We start from the raw sequence: 21,093 nt of genomic DNA, 5'->3' as shown, positions 1-21,093 counted from the left end.
GGTGGATTCAGGCAGCCCAAGTCTGCGGTGCTTTTCTGAGGGAAAGCAAGATGGTTTATCGGGTGTGATGAGCAGATCACTAATTGTTTTCTAATAAATGACATCCATTAGCAACACCGTCTGGGCTGGGGCGGTGGTGGTGAAAGCCAGATGGATCAGCTCTTGCTGAGAAGGCAAAACCCATCTGCCTTAAGAGGATGTTTTTCAAAATGGTTATCTTCATCTTCTCTGTCTCAATGCATACTGCTCGGACTTCATCTCATTTGTATGTAAATAACAAGCAGAAACACCCAGAAGCTTCCAGGGCCCAAACAGCTCATAATTTATGTTGATCACCTCCCTGCAAAACAATACCTGCACAGCAAAACCCAGCCAGCTCCCCAGGGTACCAAAGCAGCCCAGCAGCTCTTGCATTTCTGGGAGAATACCTTTAATCATCCCTGCCCTTCTCAGGCCCCAAGTATTGCAAAACCCATATTTTCTGCTGCCTGTTCATGTAGATCGGGCTGTTTTGGAGATAAAAAAGGCCATAAGCATGTTTTGGGGGGTGGTTACAATGACAAATACTGTTTGGTGTCATCTCTGGACATGCCCTTTGGTAGATTGACAGAGTCTAGTAGAGTTGATCCGACTTGACAGATGCAAAAAGCCACACCAGCCTCTGGGTACGGAGCCCACAAACCTCAGCTCCCGCACACAACAAACCAGCCTTGTGCATTTTTCACCCAGCCTTTTCATCACTTGCATACCTTGTGGACAGTGGGCTGAAGGAAGAAGAGTGTGGGAGCTTAAAATGACAATTCCCTCTTTCTTGTTGGCAGCCCCACCTTTAATCCCATTATATTCATTCAACTCTAATATCTGATCCGAACCCGTTTGTCAGCTTGAGGACAATCTGCCTTTACTGGGGTCAAGAAAGCATGAAGACAATCTCATTTTCCCATCGCACCCGGGTTTTGAATTTTATGCAAATAATCGAGGCAATAAATGTTCATGAATTTTAAGTGACATCATGGATTTGACAGACAGAGCACTCGGTGGATCAGGAACTGGCTGGATGGTCACACTCCAAGAGTTGTGGTCAACGGCTCCATGTCCGAGTGGAGAGCGGTGACGAGTGTGTTCCTCAGGGGTCGGGGTGGGGCTGGTGCTGTTTAACATCTTTGTTGGGGACATGGACAGTGGGACCCAGTGCACCCTCAGCTCACCAACGACACCGAGCTGTGTGGTGTGGTGACACACCGGAGGGGAGGGATCCATCCTGAGGGACCTGGGCAGGCTGGAGGGGTGGGACGGGCAAACCTCATGGAGTTCAACAAGGCCAAGTGCGAGGAACTGCCCGTGGGTGGGGGCAGCCCCAAGCACAAACCCAGGCTGGGCGAGGAGGGGATGGGGAGCAGCCCCAAGGAGAAGGACTTGGGGTACTGGTGCGTGAGAAGCTGGACACGAGCCCACAGTGTGGGCTGGCAGCCCGGAAAGGCCCCGTGTGCTGGGCTGCACCCAGAGCAGGGTGGGCACAGGGCGAGGGGGGGATTCTCCCCTCTGCTCCGCTCTGGGAGACCCCCCTGCAGGGCTGGGTCCAGCTCTGGGGCACCAACAGCAGAAGGACACAGACCTGCTCGAGCGGGGCCAGAGGAGGCCACGGAGATGCTGGGGGGGCTGGAGCCCCCCTGTGAGGACAGGCTGAGAGTTGGGGGGTTCAGCTGGAGGAGAGAAGGCTCCAGGGAGACCTTAGAGCGGCCCCCCAGGGCTGAAAGGGGCTGCGGGAAAGGGGGGAGGGACTCTGGCTCAGGGGTTGGGATAGGATGAGGGGTGACAGTTTTAAACCGAGGGGGGAGATTTAGATCAGATCTAAGGCAGAAATTCTCCCCTGTGAGGGGGGTGAGGCCCTGGCACAGGCTGCCCAGAGCAGCTGTGGCTGCCCCCTCCCTGGAAGGGTTCAAGGCCAGGTTGGACGGGGCTTTGGGCAACCTGGGCTAGTGGTGGGTGGCCCTGCCTGGGGGCTTAGGACTAGATCATCTTTATGGTCCCTTCCAACCCAAACCAGTCTGTGATTCTGTGCTCATAGGTAGATTCAGACCAACATTTTCCAAAGAGAAGCAAGCCAACCAGGAATCTCACACTGCAATGGGAAATTCTGAGTGGCCCAACTCTCCCAGTTTGAGCCTGCCTGGCAGCATTTCTCCATGGATAATCAGATATTTGGTCTTCTGTATTCAGTAGAACATGAAGCACCTGCTTAATTTTTCTTCCAGAGATGCCAGTGGGATTTTAGCTTCTACTTAATGGTTTTGTAGCACTGGGGCACATGAATGCATCTTGAAGGGCATGTAGAGTCCTGTCCTGCAAATATGTTTAAGCTCCAGTCATGCACACAGCATGGGCAATGCCACCAGCACTGCAACGTGTTGAAAACGAACTGAGCCCTTAAATATGAAGAATAAAATACTCTAAACATTGCAGTTCCACAAAGTCTGGGATGCCAGAAAATGTTCACCACACCCTATTGAATTTGCTCTTTTTCCCAAGGACTCCAGGAAGTAAAATAAAGAGAATTTGTGGGAGTGTTTTTCATGCTGGTTAAATCTTAGCTTTTGGCAACATTTTGAATGGAAAGGTTCGGAGATCTTTAAGAGAAATCACAGAGAGAAACTCAAGACTGATTACATATTAATATTAATATGGAACTAATACCATTTCAAAAATCTGGGCAAAGTGTTTTTCAGAAAATCTGCCTCTTTTCACTGAAATGCTTTTTTAGATCAAGATGAAAATGCATCAACCAGATCATCAGCTGGCTGGAGACGTTGCAACAGCAACCCCTGGGTGGGACGGAATTGTCCTCTGGAGATGCCAATATCTCCAGAAAGGAAGCCTGGGAAACCTGCCAAAGACTAAATACCTAATGCTAAATGCACAAAACTTGAGGTGACATATAAATAACAGTATCTCAGAGGAAAATCACGGATCAGGACCTCTTTGCACTAGTCAGCTCAAAAAAGATGGTCTCTGCCTAACCAGTGTGAATAGGCAGGCTGGATACATTAGAGCCCTGAAAGAGGTGTCAGGCCTCATGAACATCACACCTGCGCTCTGTCGTCAGATGAAGAAGCCCCACAAAATATTTTTGTTCAGATTTCGCCGTTTTATTCTAACTGCCTTTCACTCTAGTTAATTCAGAGGACTCTCCACTAAGCTCTACACTGATCTACCGCATCTTATAATTAGCATAGGGGTGTCTGGGGAGCTATTTCTCTTCTTTCACCCTTTTTTATTTATTTTCTTTTGCTTCACAGCTAGGACCTAAAACAAGACATCCCTGCAAGCATACAGAGGTTTTGCACTAAGGCTGAGCTCTCCCTGCCAAAAATCAGGGAGTTAGATAACTCTTCTAGCTGAGCAGATTCGCCCCGGTTCCAATAGGTGTGTTTGAGTGCACTCGGTGTTTAACAAGTTTCAAGAAGACAGCTGGCTGTCTGGCACGTCAAAACCATGAAGGCACTAAATTGATCACTGGACTTCCATGCAACCAAGCCCAGATCCCCAGAGGGATAAAAAGGGCATCCTGCACTCCCTTCCATCAGAGCTGCGCTCTCAGTTTTCCGCTGTGTCGGGCTGTTTTCTCCTGCTGCAATGAACCGGCAAACTTACAGCATGAGAGGGGGAGGTGGAGGCAGATCTTACAGTGCTGCCTCAGCAGTTATTCCAAGCAGCCACAGGGCTGGCTTTAGTTCGATGTCTATGGCACGCTCTGGAGGAGGTGGAGGAGGTTTTGGAAGGTTCATCGGAGGAGGTGGTGGTGGTGGTGGTTGCGGTTTTGGCAGCAGGAGCCTCTACAACCTTGGCGGTAGCAAGAGAATATCCATCGGTGTTGGAAGCAGCTTCCGAGCTGCTTTTGGGAGTGGAGCTGGTGGTGGCTCTGGCCTGGGAGGTGGTGGTGGTGGTGGTGGCTGTGGTCTTGGTGGTGGCGGTGGCTGTGGATTTGGTGGTGGTGGAGCTGGTGGTGGTCTTGGTCTTGGTGGTGGTGGAGCTGGCGGTGGTCTTGGACTTGGTCTCGGTGGTGGAGGTGGTGGATATGGCTTTGGTGGAGGTGCTGGTGGGCTTGGCTTTGGTGGTGGACAGGGAGGTGGTGGGTTTGGCTTTGGTGGAGTAGGAGGGCTGGGAGGATACAGTGGAGGGCTGGGTAGTGGCAGGAGCCCAGTGGGATTTGGTGGTGGCCCACCTGGAGTTGGTACAATCCAAGAAGTGACTGTCAACCAGAGTCTCCTGGCACCGCTAAACCTGGAGATAGATCCAAGCATCCATCAGGTGCGAAAAGATGAGAAGGAGCAAATCAAGACCCTCAACAACAAGTTTGCTTCTTTCATTGACAAGGTAAGACTTTATCAGGTGCTGTGGAATTGTGATTGAGAGGGAGACAGTCTTGGAGCTACAAAAACACAACTTCATAGATCTACAGTCCACTGCATGTTTCCTATCTGCACGTCTTCATTAAAGTAATCAAAAAAGAATGTTCTTCTAAACAGTTACAAGGCAGAAAATTAGGCTAGAAGCTAGTAATAAGAGGATTAGATCCAGTTTTTGTGCCTGAGAGATAAGATATATTAACTCAAATGGAGTAAGGCAGTTTCAGGTCCAAATCTGGCTGCTTAAGCCGGCTCTCTCTGTGGGGAATTGCAGCAGATGTGTTAGTCCTTACTGCTTTATTGCCTGCAAGCTAAAGTCCTTTTTATATTGACTCAGCTTAGGTCCTTCCTTGGCTTTTACTTGGGTAAATATGTAGTATATATGAGCAATTAAGTACTTGTCTTTTAACCTGTAGTACTCAGATCTTAGCTTTAATGAAGAAAGATAAATATCTCTAACAAAGAAAAAAAAAACAAAACAAAGGATGTTAAAGAAAGCAAGTGATGAAAGAGCTGAACCCACATTTTCTAATGATTGCTCATTGGCTTGCTAAATTAAATTGTCTCTGAAGAGAACTGTCCACTGAGGGCAGATTTCTTAGCTACTGGATGGGCTAACACAGCCCTAGATAATCTGGAGGATATTCACAGCTGGATTTAGTGCTCCTGGTTTGGGATTTCCATGGTTTGTGCATCAGGCCTGGTTGCTGATTACTGGCCATCGGCATCTTCTGCTAAGCCTCTTCTGCTTCCCAATGCTCAGGTTCGCTTCCTGGAGCAGCAGAACAAGGTGCTTGAGACCAAATGGACCCTCCTGCAGGACCAAGGTCAAAAAACCAACTCAGGCAAAAGCAATCTGGACCCACTCTTCGAGGCTTACATCAACAACTTGAAGCGGCAGCTGGCCAACCTGCTCAACGAGAGAGGACGCATGGACGGGGAACTGAAGAACATGCAAGACCTCGTTGAGGACTTCAAGAACAAGTGAGGGTCTGTTAGTGGCACATCCAGGCACCCTGGGGTGAAACAGGATGCGTTAGGCAGTAGGATTAATCTCGCTTAAATTCTGAAGGTCAAACATCTAGCCTGAGATATTCATCAAACTTTCTATGGGAAAGGGAAAAAAAAGTCTCTCCAGTCTGTGCTCTAGCCCTAACTAATCCCATTCTGATATATCACTCCCGCGAGGTCTCTCTCCTTGCAGAACCCCCCTCTTCCTCGACAGGAGCAGAAAGGTGATCCATTGACATTTTTCTAATCAGAACATCCAGATTCAGCCAGGACACAACAAGTTGTGATGACACTTGCAAAGGAAAATAATCAAAACCAGTTTTCCCCTCCTTGTTCCATCTCCATTGTGTCAAAATGTCGTTTCAATCATTCGAGAAATGGGATTCCCACAAATTTGATTTGGGCAGTTTCCAGGAAAACACCATACCCAGCCCAGAAAACTTTGCAGTCCTACCCCTACAACTTTTCTGCTTACGGAGGTAGGATACAGTATGTCTTTCCCTTTATCCCTGCAGATATGAAGAGGAAATCAACCGACGCACAGCAGCGGAGAATGAATTCGTGGTGCTGAAGAAGGTGGGTGAGACGGGAGGTGTTATGGATGCTGAGCTAGACCGAACCATTGCACAGGTTGGGAATGTCCTAGAGGATGGGAGATCTCATGGAGCTGCATCCTCATCCTCATCCAGCTGTCATTTGGATTGTGGTTTTGGGGGAAAGGAATGGAAGGGCTTGGAGGATGGAAATAAATTCTTGTCCCATTCCTGTCTCACAACATACACACATGCTTGCCTGGGCAAAACAGATCATGTAGAAGCAAAGATGGTCAGTAGTGCCAGGAACCCCAGGTACAACGGCCAAATGGCCTGCACCCCCCTCCTTACCCAGTACCAAACTTACACCCAGTACTTCTTTCGGCCAAGAGATGTGCTCCTGGTGCTCTTCCAAGCGGGATGTGCCCAGCACAGCTTCTCCAGTCAGGCAGCACCACTGCAGCAGTGGAAGGGGCAGCCTCATCTCCAGGCTTGGCCAGATCTTGGCCAAGAAGAGGTACCAGGTGCTACAGATGTCCCCATGGCTGCTCTTTTCCAGGACGTGGATGCTGCTTACATGAACAAGGTGGAGCTGGAAGCCAAGGTGGATGCCCTGACCGATGAACTCAATTTTCTCCGAGCCCTCTACGATGCGGTACAGACACCCTCCTCCCCTGATTTCTGTCCTGTTGTCACCCCCTGGGCAGTGACTGCTGCCATTCATGGCACCTGGGAAGGTAAGTGCAGCTGGCCGGGATCCTGTGTGTTCTCTCGCAGGAGCTGGCTCAGCTCAGTGCACAAGTGTCCGACACCGCTGTCATTCTGTCCATGGACAACAACCGGGACCTGGACCTCAGCAGCATCATAGCTGAAGTCAAAGCTCAGTACGAAGACATCGCCAACAGGAGCCGGGCCGAGGCGGAGGCTTGGTACCAAACCAAGGTGAACAGACCCATAGATGCCATGGATGCGTTTCTGGGGGAAATTACTGCTGTCGCTATATGAGGCTGTTTGAGACACATCTTGTCCACCTGGATCTCAGATGGTTTATTCTTCCTTCTGAACCTCAGTTTGAGGAGCTGCAGGCCACAGCTGGGAAACACGGGGACGACCTGCGCAACACAAAGGGGGAAATCTCTGAGCTCAACCGGCTAATCCAGAGGATCCGGTCGGAGATAGAGAACACGAGGAATCAGGTATGAATGGCAAAAGGAGCCTGTGGAGCCCCGTTGGGTTGTCTCTTAGCACCACAGCTCTGCTTTGCTGAGGAGGGACTTTAGCAGCCACTGAGTATGATGCATCTCATTAAACATGTTGAACTCTCTCCTGAAAAGGGCACCGGGCTGTCACACATATTAAATCATTCTTGCCAGGCTGGCATTTCAACTCCAGCAGTGTTAGCTATGGGTGAACGACTTCAGTCATAACTTTCTTCATTAACACTCACCCCAAGCAGAATGGTTTTCTTCCTTGGGGGACTCTTACCCCAAAAGACAAGCAGCATTTAGGAGTCCCAATCGCTCCTCTTGCAGTGTGCCACCCTGCAGACAGCCATCGGAGACTCCGAGGAGCGTGGGGAGCTGGCCCTCAAAGATGCCAAGGCAAAGATAATTGACCTGGAAGATGCTCTGCAGAAGGCCAAAGCTGACATGGCCCGGCAGCTCCGCGAGTACCAGGAGCTGATGAATGTCAAGCTGGCCCTGGACATCGAGATCGCGACCTACAGGAAGCTGCTGGAGGGCGAGGAGAGCAGGTGGGGGCAAAATCCCTGCAGGAATAATAGCGACTGCCGCTTTGCCCCTTGCCAGCAGTTGTTCCTCTTGCCTATCTCCTTCCGTTTGCTCTAACCTCCCCTTTATCTGCCCTCCAACAGGCTCAGTGGAGAGGGACTCAACCCCATCAGCTATTGTAAGTATTGCAGCACTTGTCTTGCTTTGGGCCCATTGGGAACAGAAGCTGTGAGCAACCTTGGGAAAAGGGAGGTTTCGCCCAGTGTAAGACGTTCAGGGCCCTTCACCAGTGTCAGTGGCTTGCGCAGGGGACAGAATTTGGGTCCAGTCCTGTGGATCAAGGTCCTGATGATGGTGCTTTCTGCAACTGGGTGACTGCCAAGCAGATGTCCAACCCTTTGGTTTTTCTTGCAGCTGTCATCAGCTCCAACTCTGGCATGGCTGGTGGGGCTGGGTTTGGAGGAGGATTTGGTGGACTGAGCCTAAGCGGAGGAGGTGGTGGAAGCGGTTTTGGTCTTGGAGGAGGCGGCGGAAGCGGTTTTGGTCTTGGAGGAGGCGGCGGAAGCGGTTTTGGTCTTGGAGGAGGTGGTGGAAGTGGTTTTGGTCTTGGAGGAGGTGGCAGTGGTGGAGGCTACAGCTTTGGAAGTGGAGGAGGACTTGGACTCGGGGGTGGTGGTGGTCTCGGAGGTGGATACGGAGGAGGCAGCGGTCTCGGCACTGCAAGTGGTTTTGGCTATGGAGGAGGTGGCGGCAGCACCAGTGGAGGGAATTTCAGCTCTGGAAGTGCAAAAGGCACCAACCCAGGTGTGAAAATTGTCTCTAAAACCTCCTCCAGCAAAAAGAGCATAAAAAGCCAAAGCCTGAAGAATGCTACACAGCCTGAGTAAAACCAACACCAGGCCCTCCCCAAACCCACCGCTCCCACATTGCTCCTGCATTACTCCCGTATCGCTCCTGCACACCACCATCCCCTCCACCCACCTCTGCCCCGGCTCCCTCCGTAGTTCTTAAGCATTTGGATCACAGTTCAAGAAAAGCAGCGGAGCACGTGTTAACCAGATCTCAAAGTACCTGAAACAGGATTAAAAGGAAAACAAGGGCCTAAGTGATTTTCTGACTGGGGAATTGTGTTTTTTTGTTTGTTTGCTTTTAATGAGGCTGAGCGGCTTGTTTGTAATTGTGACAGCCATCAGCTAAGGCAGATCAAATAGCAGCGAAGAGGCAATAACTCGGGGTTTTAGCTCAGTTCTGGCTCACAGAAGCCCAGGGATGGGCTGGGAACTTTCTTTCAGTTCAGCCCACTTTGCCTCCACTGCTAGGATGAACCAAACTCACTCCGTCAAGCTAAGCAACTCATCTTTATCAGAGATGTGGGTTATTTTTCTGCTATGTAGAAATATCCCAGGAGGTTGCTGAAAGATCCCAGGCAGTGGTTTGCAAGTGTGGGACCCCTCTTAAAATCCCTTATTATGGGAGCACAGAGCCCATTGGGAGTCACTTCTGAGTCACTCGAGTGTGATGGAAAATCCCTCTTTTCCCCATTCACAGCTGAGCTTCAAAAAACACGTTTCTTCCAGATGTGCTGAGCACGGCAGCTGTGTGAAGTCAGGCACACAAGCCTGGCCAGTGGCTCAGAATATTAGGAAAGCAATCTGAGATCCCTTCTTCTGAAAAGTACCACCCACAGGGATGTGGATTCCACTTGCAATGAGCTTATCTAAAAGGAAGCCCAAACTACTCTTCCATTCCTGTCCTTCCTTTTCTTAAATGGAAGTTTGCCCGTAGTGGCACCTTACATATAATCTCATGGATGTATTTCGTCAGAGAAGCCATCAGTGACTGATCAAAAACTTAGGGAAAAGGGCTTGTTTTCTAAATGATAGGATTTTTTAATTCTTAATAATAACTGAGGCAGAGAGTTCTTCAAAAGATCAGTGTGTGCAGTTAAATTGGGTTGCTGTCCTGTCTCGTGCTAGGTTTTGTTGGAATGGCTTAAAAAAAAAAGTCAAAATCAATCCAACAGTCCGAGTCTCTCTGCCTTTCCCCACTGTTGTAGTAGCAGCAGTCGAGGTGAAAGTCTGAGACAGTGGAAGTTACCCTGAAAAAACTGCCTGAAGGGCCATGTCCACACTTCTCCTTGGGGGTACTTCAGCATCTCCACTATGTTTCTGTATGAAAAGAAAGACGTTTGGTAAACTCAGAAGTGCAGTCAGATTTCAGCCCAGCACATGGGAAACGAGGCAATCGGGAGCAGGAGCCCAAAGGCACACCAGTGCCCCAAATCTACTTTCCCCTTTCTGATGGAATTTACCTCTCCAGCCTTCCACCTTGTCTTTTTGGTTTTGTGACAATACCATTAAAAAAAAAAAAAAAAAAAAATTGCAGCTTTTTATACTTCAGTGATAGTGATATGACTGTGTTTTCCTTCCTCTCTCTCTTTTTGGAATGTGCCCAATAAAACTGGATTGTAATTTATTTATTCCTACATCTTTTTATTCTAAAAGAGAACCGACGTCATTAACTGTTCCCAACCTTCAGCAGAGTGAGCTGGAGGGGGATTTTGCTTTACTGTGGGGGAAAAGTTTCAAAATTCTGATAAAGTTGTAATGAAAAGCTTGAAATCAGTTGTCCCAAAACAAATTGAAGAATCAGAGAAAAGGAGAAGGAGGGTGGCAGAAAAAAAAAAAAAAAATCAGTATTAATTTCTTAACATATGATTTGGGTTAATCCAAAAGTTTTTCTTCCATGGAAGGGAGAATTTTGCACAGCTCTGCTAGCTCAGGCAAAACCCCAGTGTTTAATTTTTGCTTTCGTACAAGACGTAGCAAAACCAAGCTTATAGAGAGTTCTGGGGGAGGATTTTATCAGGATGATCTAGACTGACGATGGGTTTCGGTGAGCTGGGACAGAGCAACTCACCAACCGATGCAGGTATTTTGGTCAGCCGTCACGGCAAAAGGAGAATGAAAAAGGGGGAAAAAAAAAGCAAAACCCTCAGACAAATACTCAGACCTTATTGCATTTCAAAGAGTCAGACGCTTGGCTCTTCCCTGACCTCTCAGCATCCCGGCTTTATATAACTTGGTGCAGCAAACGGGAAAGAGCAAGCAAGTACACGCCAAACCCAGCAGGTTTACAACTGCTTGAGCAAAACTTCAGTGAAACCCAGACGCACCGAAACACGGGAGCGTCACATCTCCCTTCACCCAGAAAATCACAGGAGCTGCAGCAAGAAACACCAAAGTCCGAGGACAAAACCCAACTCCTCGGTCCCTGCTGTGGCAGAGGGTGTTGCAGATGCACAGGCCAAAAGTTAGTAAAGGTTAAAAATAAACTCTGAGTCACCCCGTTTTCTGTACTCACCTGTGCAAATGCTGAATTACACAGCACGGGTGTGAGGAATTAACACACCTAATGACAACCTAACCTTAACTAACCTTAAAAGTTTTGAATGCCTTTCTTCCAGCCTGCGCTGAAAAAAAAATAAGAGTCCAGAAGTGGTGCTCGCGGGCAGCTGAGCTCCTGCAAACATCTCAGCTGGCCCCGTTCCGCCTCCCTCTGCTCTGCATCCCCAGCCCACCCACCACCCTCCAGGCAACCCCCCTGCAGCAAATCCTGCTTCCCAAACTTTCTGCAGGCAACTTTCCTGTCTGAGGGGGCAAACACAGCCCTGAGCAGCTTCAGGAGGACAGTGCCTGTGTGAGTGACACAAGCCAAGCGAAGAAACTGTGTGGGACTGCGAGATTCTGCAAGAGTTTTCCTTGTTTTGGTGCCTAAACCATCATTTGCTTTACACTTCTAAATCCTTTGTAATGTTCCACTTAATTACTGTTGTCTGCAGCAACAGGCTTTCCTAGAAGAGCTGGGGAGGTAATGACTGCCTTCAACACGAATCCTTTCTCTTCACTTTAATTAAAACACTTGCAGGCTGTGCTCTGGTTCCCAGGTGTGACTTTGCATAGCTCTTTGGAAGTCAAAGGCAGGCTCGCTGCCTGGCCACCATCCACAGGATCTGGCACACATGCGCCAGTTCACATCTGCAGGCTCAGGAAAGCAAATCTCCATACATCTGCAATGCTTCTAGCAGAAATAATTTATTTTCCCTGTCAGCATAACCCCAGTGGTGTTATTACTGAGGTTACCTGCTGCTGTGCCTGAGCTCTGAAGGGTGTGTGTGGGGGGGCATGTTCGTTGCTTCTGGACGTGGGAGCGTGGGTGCAGTTTTCCCTGCGAAACTCTGCGTTTCCAGCACCCAGGATGTTCCCGTGTCTCCACTCCCGAGGCGAGAGCACCCCCTTGCTACCGCCCAGCTTCTCCCTTCCCGAGGGAGGGTGCCTTGCAACAGCCCGTCCAAGGATCGGCTTCCCCATAGCTCGCCCGAAGGCGCTGCGGGTGCCCGTGACTCACACTATTGGCAATAAGCAGCCACAGGAGGGCTTGCGGGAGATGATGGTTGTGAGTGCTGGCTTCTTCTGATTGCAATGAGAAAAAAACTCAATGCAAAACAAAACAAAACAAAAAACCCTCCCCTTCTGCTCAGGTTCTTTCAAGTTCCCAGACAGAGAAAACGGCAGTTGGAAACACATCAACAGAAACAAGCTACGAGATGCAGCAGATACCCTTAAGCTGCTCGTTTTGGATCAGGCTCCTGTACTTATTGCTCACGTAGCCGATTTAGAGAATCTTTTTGATTTATCTGCTCAGGGTTTCATCTCTCTGCCCTGCACTATTATTTTATCTACCATACAACCTGGCTGAGGTGGGTAACCCTCACGGCACAAGGATGTGGCTGGGCAGAATCCAGTTTGCAGAATTATTTTGGGCGGGAGGGAGGGGGTATCTTCTCTTGTAACCTGTGTCCAGCTCTTCATGGCCACAAGAGAAGAGCCCCCCATCTCTTCTTCCTTTACACCGTCCTAAAGCACGACGTAGCCTCATCGTGCAGCTTGAAGCTCCTGGGTGAGGGTTCATCCAAGAGCCTAAGATCAAGAGGCAAAGGCTACTTTAGAAAAATTTTCCGACTGAATGATCACAGCAGAGTGAAGAAGGGGGTGGCAGGAGCTGGAAGAAAAGTGGGTGAATTCCCCTTCACAGAACGTCTTGGAGAGCCAACAATGACGTGGAAACTGCTGGTTAAAAACAGGGGGGTGGAAAAAAAGTGATAAAAATACCACTTCACAGGGAGCTTTTGAACCCTGAGCCTGACAAGGAGATTCAAAAGAAGAGCAATCATTTCCAGCATCTTTTTAATAACTATTTTATGTCTCGTAGTACTATTGACTGTTATTTTATTTTGGAAAAGGGATTTACTTGCTGTCTTTGAAAGCCATGCCAACTCATTCCTCAGTTTCCCCCACAATGAGGGATGACAATTTTTTTGTAAGATCCCAGAAAATACTGCCACAAGACAACTTCCACTCAGCTCATCTCTGCAAACCTGTGATCATTCAGATCCCTTTTCTGAAAGAAATCCAAGGAATTCGCTGATAAGTAAAACTACCTTCAGCCCCACCTTTCCCAAGCCAGTCCCAGAGCTGGCAGCCTTCGAAAAGCCCCGATTTCTGCTGCCCTGTTTGCTGCGCAGTGTGTTAAACCCTAAATTTCACCTTGCAAAAGCTTCGGTGCAAGGAACTTTGCTCAAGCGAGCGAGCCTTTGGCTTGCCTAAGGAAAACCAGCTCCCAGGGTCTTGGGAGAATCATGTTGCATCCTGTCCCTGAGTGCAGACCTCAGCGAGTCGTCCCATTCAATTCTAATTTCATGACTCAGAGCGGCAGGCTTTGGTAGAGGGGGGAGCTCCCTCACTCCGTTACTTTCTTGCCTGCAAACAATGCATTTTTCAGCGCCTCGCCGTAGCCTAGGTGTGTTTGACAAGGCAAGTTGCTGCAAGGCACGTCAAGTTCTGAATTCCCGTGCCAAGTTTTCCAAGCAGATAAAAGAGGAGGCTCCCAAGCTCTCCCATCACAGGGGTTTCTGTCTCCATTGCCCTCTGCTCTTTTCCTGCTGCGCAGCTTTTATTCACCAGCTTTTTTTTTTTTTTTTTTCCCTCTCCCGCTCTTTGCGTTTCCAATTGAACAAGCCACCATGAGTCGGATCTCTTTCAGATCATCTACTGGAGGGGGCATGAGGGGATTTAGCTCAGGCTCTGCTATCGTAGGAGGTGGCAGTGGTGCCAGAAGCAGTTTTAGCTCTGTCTCTGTCTCCAGAGTTGGAGGAGGAAGAGCCGGAGGTGGAGGAGGCTTTGGAGCTGGTGGTGGCTTCGGCAGCAGAAGTCTCTATAACCTAGGTGGAAGCAAAAGAATTTCCTACAGCTCAGTCGGTGGAGGTCTACGGAGTGGAGCCGGTGGTGGATACGGCTTTGGTGGAGGAGCTGGCTTTGGTCTTGGCTATGGTGGTGGAGCAGGCGCTGGTTTTGGCTTAGGAGGAGCTGGTGGTGGTGGCGGCTATGGGCTGGGCAGTGGATTTGGGCTGGGACATCCAAATAGTCGAGGTGGCCCCGGGTTCCCTGTTTGCCCACCTGGTGGCATCCATGAAGTGACCGTCAACCAGAGCCTCCTGGCACCCCTCAAGCTGGACATTGACCCGGAAATCCAGAAGGTGCGAACACAGGAGCGGGAGCAGATCAAGACCCTCAACAACAAATTTGCCTCCTTCATTGACAAGGTGAGAGTTTGGTCTTAAACATCAAGCCATGCATATTATCAGTTGCCTCGGGAAAAAATAACAGGAAGAATCTTCGTTTGGATTTAGGGGCTTGCCTGAACTGATCCCAGACAAAAAAACAGCGTGGGTTTGGCTGAGAACTAAGAACTGTCTTATGTTTCTTCTTTGCAAGGATGAGTTTTTCAGCATCTTATTTTATTGAAAAAGTAAATCCCCCTCCTCCCTGTAAAAAACATCCCGGAGGCTTGATGGATCTTCTACTTGTTGCAAAATGGCAAAGCTCTACACAACTCACTGGGATAACACCAGTTTAAACCAGTAAGGTGGGCTGAGCATCTAGTGGGGGGAGAAGGACCCAGAGGTGCTTACCCTGCTTAATAGCTCTTGAAAAATCTCGCTAAACATCTTAGAGGCTTTTGATACGTTTGAGGATCCGGTGCCCTAAATCAAGAAGATCCCAATAATTTCCCCGCAACCGTCCCAGAATCTCTTGACTGTTTGTTTGGTTTGGGTTTTTTGGGTTTTTTGGGTTTTTTTTTCTGTGTTGCATGATCCCCCCTTTTCCTGGCAGTGGATTTTTTTGTGCGTTGCTTGCTTGGGCTTCAGCATGTGCCTGTTTTGTTTCTCCCCAGGTGCGCTTTTTGGAGCAGCAGAACAAAGTGCTGGAGACCAAGTGGAGCCTCCTCCAAGAGCAAGGTCACACAGTTACCAGGAAATCTCTCGAGCCCCTTTTTGAAGCTTACATCAACAACCTCAGGCGGCAGCTAGACAGTCTTCTGGGGGAGAGGGGACGCTTGGACTCTGAACTGAGGAACATGCAGGACATGGTGGAAGACTTTAAGAACAAGTAAGAAATCGTGTTCTGTAGCATAAATGATTAACAAACGGGAAAATCAGGGCAGGCGGTTCATGCTCGCTGGTGCACACCTTTGCATTTGCACTGGGTTCCTCTTCCAGTTTGCAAAATGAACATATAAAAGCAAAACTTGGTCTTAGAATTACCTCTAGCTACGTCAGATTTCTTAGGTGCGGGAGCAGCGTTTAGCACAGCATCCACGCACCCGTGGGAAGCTGCTCCAGTGTAATGGAGGTCATGGTCTGATCCTTTGAGTCTCCTAAAATAATACACCCGGAGACAGAAAAAATCGTAACGCATGAGTGTATGGACATACAAAAAGGGAATGAAACATTGACGTAAACTGCCAGCTCCCAAATCCCCTGTTTCTCTTTTTGCAAAGGAAATCCCCGCCTTTCCAGAGGGCCCCAGGCGACCCGCGTGCGCTCACCCTCGCTCAGCTCTGACCACGTGAAAGATGCTCAGCTCTTGTCTCTGACTTGTCAAAGAAAATTATTTCCCTGGGGAAGCAAATTAATCCCCTCTGGAGATAAGGTGTCCAGTGGAGGTGGGACATGCCAGTCTGCATCTGATGACTATGAGGGACATTTAGGTGCTTTTTTTGGGGCGAGGCCATTCATTTTTAGTTGACTGTAGTCTGGTAGAACAATCTCTCCCTTATTCAACCAGATCTGGCCAAGTGCAAATTTGAGAAAAACACCTTGGAGGCCTGAAATAGGTTTATATTAGATAGTTGAGCATGTGAAGAGACATTTTTTGGGTGGGGATGGGGGGATGGCACTTAGAGCTGACAGGGTGAACTGACATAGCTTCTGGTATGTTGTACTTGGGTACATTTCAGGTCTTGATGTGTATTATAGGTTTTTAGAAATACTGATCTGGCCAAAAATGACAAATTATATCGTCTGGAGTTCAGAGCTACTGCCTGGGAAAGAGAGTGCATTTTATTTCAAGTCTGGGGTTGGTTTTCAGTCCACTGGCTAATTTCTATTTCTTCCCATGTCCACGCGGAGATCCATCTGCAGGGATATTTCTGCCAATATTAGTTAGAGGACTGGCTCAAACCTGCCTTTAAAATCCAGGTCCTTGCCTCAAGAGCCTACATGTTTTGTCTACTTTCTAGCTAAGCCCTGCCCTGATTATCTGATGAGAGGATGTTGCTCAGAGCCATAAAAAGTTCCACAGAAACACAGTCTGAGGCATAATGATCTCCTCTTGCACAACCATGGCTAAAGAATCACAGACCTTTTTTTTTTTTTTTTTTTTTTAATTAAATGCTGCAGCGGGTTATTCCGAGCCATTAGCATTATTATAATATCAAATAACAAATAGTTACATTATTATATATTTGTAGGTATTGCAATGCAGCTTTGTTGAAAACCTTTTGCATAACTTTCCTTTGGGCAAAGGTCACCGAGAATGTCTGTTCCTGCTTCCTGCCGAAACGGGCTCTGATCCTGCACACATTTCTCTATGAGCTTGACTTTAAGGGCAGTGATAAAAATCTATTCATTTTAGCTGGGACTACTCACACCATGGAGTCTTGCAGGTTCAGAGTCCGTGATCATTTGCTCTGCTCTGGACTGCAGACAGACGGGAGTAAGGAATATATCTGCCAGCCACAACCAAGGATTTGGGACTGGAGTGGTCCCATCTCTGCCTCCCATGATGGTTTTGCTCTTCATTTCCACCAAAACCCTCTCACTCTTTTTTCCGAATAGATATGAAGATGAGATCAACCGGCGCACTGGTGCAGAGAACGAGTTCGTGGTCCTCAAGAAGGTGAGTGAACTGGGAGTTATGGGACAGCCATTGAAATGAACTCACATGAACAGAGTTCAAGCAAAGCGGATGGGCGCTGGGGTCCTCCAGCCTCACTGTTGGGTCAGGCTTCGATGCCGGTACATCGAGGTGTAAGGGCTGGGTCCTCCTGAGGCCAGGGATGGGCAGAGCCTTTGCCGTGCCAGTGGAGCAGCCCTGATTTCTGAAGATATCTCCTCTGGTTGCCGGTGTGAACCATCTGGCCTTTTGTGGCTCTGGTTAACTCTGTCCCTGGTCACATCCCTGTGAGTCAGAGCTTTGCTTTCTGCCCAAAAGCCTGGTTCTGGTTCACAGTAAATGTCCGACATTACATTAAAAAAGAAATACCTTGATCATAGCAATATAAAAAGAAGCCTAAAGAATAACAGACCTGGAAGCGGAGAGACGGTCCCACTGGTGTCCTGAAGCCACTTTGGCTTGCGGTTTCATCTTCGGTTTTCTTTTCTTTAGGATGTGGATGGCGCTTATATGAACAAGGTCGAGCTGCAGGCCAAAGCAGATGCGCTGGCAGATGAAATTAACTTCCTGAGAGCTCTTTACGAAGCGGTAAGCAGTCGGCCCCCGTGATAGCATCCTCCCCAGCTCCCTGCTGTTCAGTTCTCCTCCTCCCAGATCTCCAGCCACCACGCTCAGTGCTGTACGGTGGTAAAAGAGAAGGTCGTCACCGCTTTTTTGAAATTATAATGCAGGCATAAGATGGAGAAGGGTAGATAGTTAGAGACAGAGCAGGGGGAAATGAGAAAAAATGTCTCAGTGGAGAGAGCTCTCAAGCCACCTCTTGTCTGTGTGGTTTCCACCACAAATACCAGACCATTAACTTAATTTTTTGCATCTTCTGCAGGAATTGTCCCAGATGCAGCAGCAAGTATCCGACACCTCTGTGGTCCTGTCCATGGACAACAACCGTAACTTGGACCTCAACAGCATCATCGCAGAGGTCAAAGCGCAGTACGAGGACATCGCCAACCGGAGCCGGGCTGAGGCGGAGGCTTGGTACCAAAACAAGGTGGGTAACCAGAATGACCGACTGATCTCTGCGATTCATGTGGCTGATGGGGGGCAGCACTAACGGAGGAAGGATCACAGCATTACACTGGAGGTTGTTTTCTCTGCGTGTTGCGATAGGCTCTTGCATACAGATCCCCAGTGTTGGCTTGTGGACCGCTACTGTTGACCAGCCTTATATTCCTTGCAGTGAAACCAAGGGACAAGATCCTTAAATGTCTTGACCCTGGGCTCACAAGGAGTCACTGGTAGCCTGGCCTTAGACACAGTGCACTCCTCCTTCCCTCCCAGGTTCTCAACAGTAGGTGACAATGCACAGGTGCTCTACGCAATGAAATAGCTGCTGCCTTAGCATATACTGATAACTAGAGGCAAATGCTGCTGTTCCATGGGCAGGTTGCTCAGAGGAATGTTGTCCCCCACACTTAACCCGCATCCAGACCTGCACTTTGTGCCCTGAAGTCCCCTCACCCTTCCCTCAGCCCCGTGGTGCCTCACCGGTGCTCTCCTCCTTTCCACATACCAGTACGAGGAACTCCAGGTCTCTGCCGGGCGACACGGTGACGACCTGCGTAACACCAAGATAGAAATTTCAGAAATCAACCGGATGGTCCAGAGGCTGCGGAATGAGATTGAGAGCGTGAAGAAACAGGTAGGAGGGGGATTCTCCTGCAGAGTAGCTGCTGTGTGGTGGGAGGCAGGCGGGAGGTGATGGTGGCCAGGCGTGGCAGAGCCAGCTCCTGGGCTGGAGCCGGGCTGGACGGCCAGGCCTTCCCCCCTGCACTAAGGAGGGCATGGCCACCCCTGTCTTTGCCCACCAGAGAAGGTCATCTCAGAGCAAGGATGTGCTGTGATAGTTGCTTTCTTGCTGTAGAAGCAAATTGTGAGCTACCAAGCTCCCCCAGCAAAGGTGTGTAGTGAAGCAGTGATGTTGGTGTCTGCTTTTCTTGGGGAACAGGAGCGTGGCTGCAGCTCTCCGGTCACTCACCCTCTGTCACTGTCCTAATGGCCCACCAGGAGCTCTCAGTGCCATCCTGGGAGCCACCAGCCAGTATCTACAATACAATAGCAATATCAGGAGAGCAATTTAGGGTAGCCCAGGATAATCAACCATCTGTTTTCCTTACTTTCAGTGTGCCAACCTCCAAGCAGCCATCACCGAGGCGGAAGAGCGTGGGGAGCTGGCCCTCAAGGATGCCAAGAACAAACTGGCTGAGCTGGAGGATGCTCTGCAGAAAGCCAAGGCCGACCTGGCCCGGCAGCTCCGCGAGTACCAGGAGCTGATGAACGTCAAGCTGGCCCTGGACATCGAGATCGCGACCTACAGGAAGCTGCTGGAGGGCGAGGAGAGCAGGTGGGGGCAAGCACATGGACCTGTCGTGTGCTGCTCTTCAGAGCAGGGCACATTCCTTGGGCTCAAAGAGACAGCTCACCCCAAGAGGCTCGAGCACCAAGTGGTGTAAAACAAGGGCAGAGAGAGGGATTGTTTTAAATCGTGAGCTTTGTAGGAAAATATTAGTTTCTCCACCACTTGGCACCTGATGCAGTAATAAAAATGAGCATTATTACCTTTCATACAGACATGTCCCACCAGCGGACAAGCCCTACTGAAGGCCAAAAAAGTCTAATTAGATGGTCTCTGTGGCTAATGTTGTATATTGTCTATGCTTTGGCATTATTGCTTACTTTCCCCTCTCCCACCAGGCTGGCTGGAGAGGGAGTCGGAGCCGTGAGCGTCTGTAAGTATCCCCCCACTTTCCACCCCTGCTGTCTCAGCCCCTGCCGCAGGGGTGATGGTCCAGGTCCCCCCATCCTGGGGAGCCGGCAGGACCCCAAAGCGGGTGTGTGTTGTGTCTCCCTGCAGCCGTGGTCAGCAGCTCCAGCGGGATGGGCTACGGTGGCGGCGGCAGCTGCCTGGGCATGGGCGGAGGTCTCGGCATGGGCGGGGGTCTCAGCATGGGCGGCGGCGGCGGCGGCGGCGGCTACAGCATGAGCAGCAGTGGAGGCTTCGGAGGCGGGAGCGGAGGGTTTGGCGGGGGCCTCAGCTACGGAGGAGGCAGCACCTTCAGCTCCGGGAGCAGCCGAGGTGTCAGCTCCAGCACGGGAGGCAGCGTGAGGATCGTTTCCAAGACCACCACTAGCAAAAAGACCATCAGATAAGGATGGCGAGCCCGGGGCCCCCCATGCGGACGACGGCGTGTTTCCGAAAGCAAGTGCTGCCCTACGAATCAATGGTGTAAATAGCTGCGCTAGAGCCTCTCCTTCCTCCGTCCTTCACCCTCCACCTTTGGGGCAGCGGGGGGAGACCAGGACCCCGCCGCAAAAATCTGGAGCACCTTTGGCTAAAGCATAGGTTGTAACAGGTCACTGACAGGGCTTTGGAGAGCCGTCGTGGACCCCAGTGGTGGCTCTCTTCCAGCACAGTCCTTGTTCTTCCCTTTTTCTCCTCCTGGAGTCACACATTTAAAGCAAAGTGGAAGCACTTTGCTGAACGGGGACAGCCGCGCTCGGCCACGCACATTCATTTCACTCGTCCTGAAACAATGGTGACAGCCTCGTGAAACCACAGTCCTGGGTCCTCAGCAATGAAAATAGCTCCAAGACGCTCTAAAAGCCTCTGCCTGCAACACGTGTTACAACCTCCAAATGTGTCTGCAACTAAAGATTTTTTCCAGCCCCTTCTGTTTTCTCAGGCACTTGTGGGAAAGGTTATTGCTTTCTGTGTATATGAATTGCCACACTGATTTCTAACCCTCATGGCTACAGCCTCTTCACTTCCAGGCCTACCATGCTGTATGGTCCAATAAAAAGCATTTGTCATTTTTAAAACCTGTTGCTTTTTGGTTTTTCTTCTCTGCTGATGTGGGTATTGATGTGTCCTGTGCCCCAGCTGCAGTGGGGACTCTGCAGAGGCAGTTCAGGAGAAAGGATCCTTGCCTTGAGGAAACAAAACTCAGTTTTAAAGGCTCAGGCTCTGGGACAGGCTGGGGAGGGTGGAAGGGAGAGTGGGATGGATGGGGAGCTGGGGTACAGGGAAGAAAATCTGCCTCAGGGCTGAGCCAAAAGCTGG

The 21,093-nt window shown here is 49.7% G+C and overlaps 2 protein-coding genes across 5 annotated transcripts; both read left to right on the top strand.

Moving 5' to 3' along the window:
- The first annotated feature begins 3,633 nt into the window (after nt 1–3,633).
- On the top strand, nt 3,634–8,567 carry LOC141971945 (keratin, type II cytoskeletal cochleal-like). The gene is made up of 9 exons (XM_074929628.1): nt 3,634–4,374; nt 5,170–5,390; nt 5,933–5,993; nt 6,510–6,605; nt 6,728–6,892; nt 7,021–7,146; nt 7,483–7,703; nt 7,824–7,858; nt 8,095–8,567. The coding sequence occupies exons 1-9, from the start codon at nt 3,634–3,636 to the stop codon at nt 8,565–8,567; spliced, it is 2,139 nt and encodes a 712-aa protein (XP_074785729.1).
- A 5,154-nt stretch (nt 8,568–13,721) lies between these two features.
- On the top strand, nt 13,722–20,347 carry LOC141972014 (keratin, type II cytoskeletal cochleal-like). Of its 4 annotated transcripts, none has more exons than XM_074929741.1 (10): nt 13,722–14,093; nt 14,169–14,341; nt 14,974–15,188; nt 16,919–16,979; nt 17,469–17,564; nt 17,860–18,024; nt 18,550–18,675; nt 19,157–19,377; nt 19,728–19,762; nt 19,888–20,347. In XM_074929741.1, the coding sequence occupies exons 1-10, from the start codon at nt 13,763–13,765 to the stop codon at nt 20,181–20,183; spliced, it is 1,719 nt and encodes a 572-aa protein (XP_074785842.1). In that variant the 5' UTR covers nt 13,722–13,762; the 3' UTR covers nt 20,184–20,347. The 4 variants fall into 4 exon arrangements, with proteins under 4 accessions (XP_074785842.1, XP_074785841.1, XP_074785843.1 ...); XM_074929740.1 differs by having other exon boundaries at nt 13,722–14,108; XM_074929742.1 differs by having other exon boundaries at nt 13,722–14,341; nt 19,888–19,911; nt 19,993–20,347.
- The last annotated feature ends 746 nt before the right edge of the window (nt 20,348–21,093 follow it).

The sequence above is a fragment of the Athene noctua genome, chromosome 30 (assembly GCF_965140245.1).
Source record: "Athene noctua chromosome 30, bAthNoc1.hap1.1, whole genome shotgun sequence".
NCBI lineage: Eukaryota > Metazoa > Chordata > Aves > Strigiformes > Strigidae > Athene > Athene noctua.
Note: the sequence above shows the minus strand (reverse complement) of the source record. Positions and strands in the feature narration are given on the sequence as shown.

Coding starts and splice junctions, on each gene's coding strand:
- LOC141972014 (XM_074929739.1), top strand. CDS start 13,763: ATGAGTCGGATCTCTTTCAGATCATCTACTGGAGGGGGCATGAGGGGA. Junction 16,980..17,468: donor AGTTCGTGGTCCTCAAGAAG/GTGAGTGAACTG, acceptor TCTTTTCTTTAG/GATGTGGATGGCGCTTATAT. Junction 17,565..17,859: donor TGAGAGCTCTTTACGAAGCG/GTAAGCAGTCGG, acceptor CATCTTCTGCAG/GAATTGTCCCAGATGCAGCA.
- LOC141971945 (XM_074929628.1), top strand. CDS start 3,634: ATGAACCGGCAAACTTACAGCATGAGAGGGGGAGGTGGAGGCAGATCT. Junction 5,391..5,932: donor GTTGAGGACTTCAAGAACAA/GTGAGGGTCTGT, acceptor TTATCCCTGCAG/ATATGAAGAGGAAATCAACC. Junction 6,606..6,727: donor TCCGAGCCCTCTACGATGCG/GTACAGACACCC, acceptor GTTCTCTCGCAG/GAGCTGGCTCAGCTCAGTGC.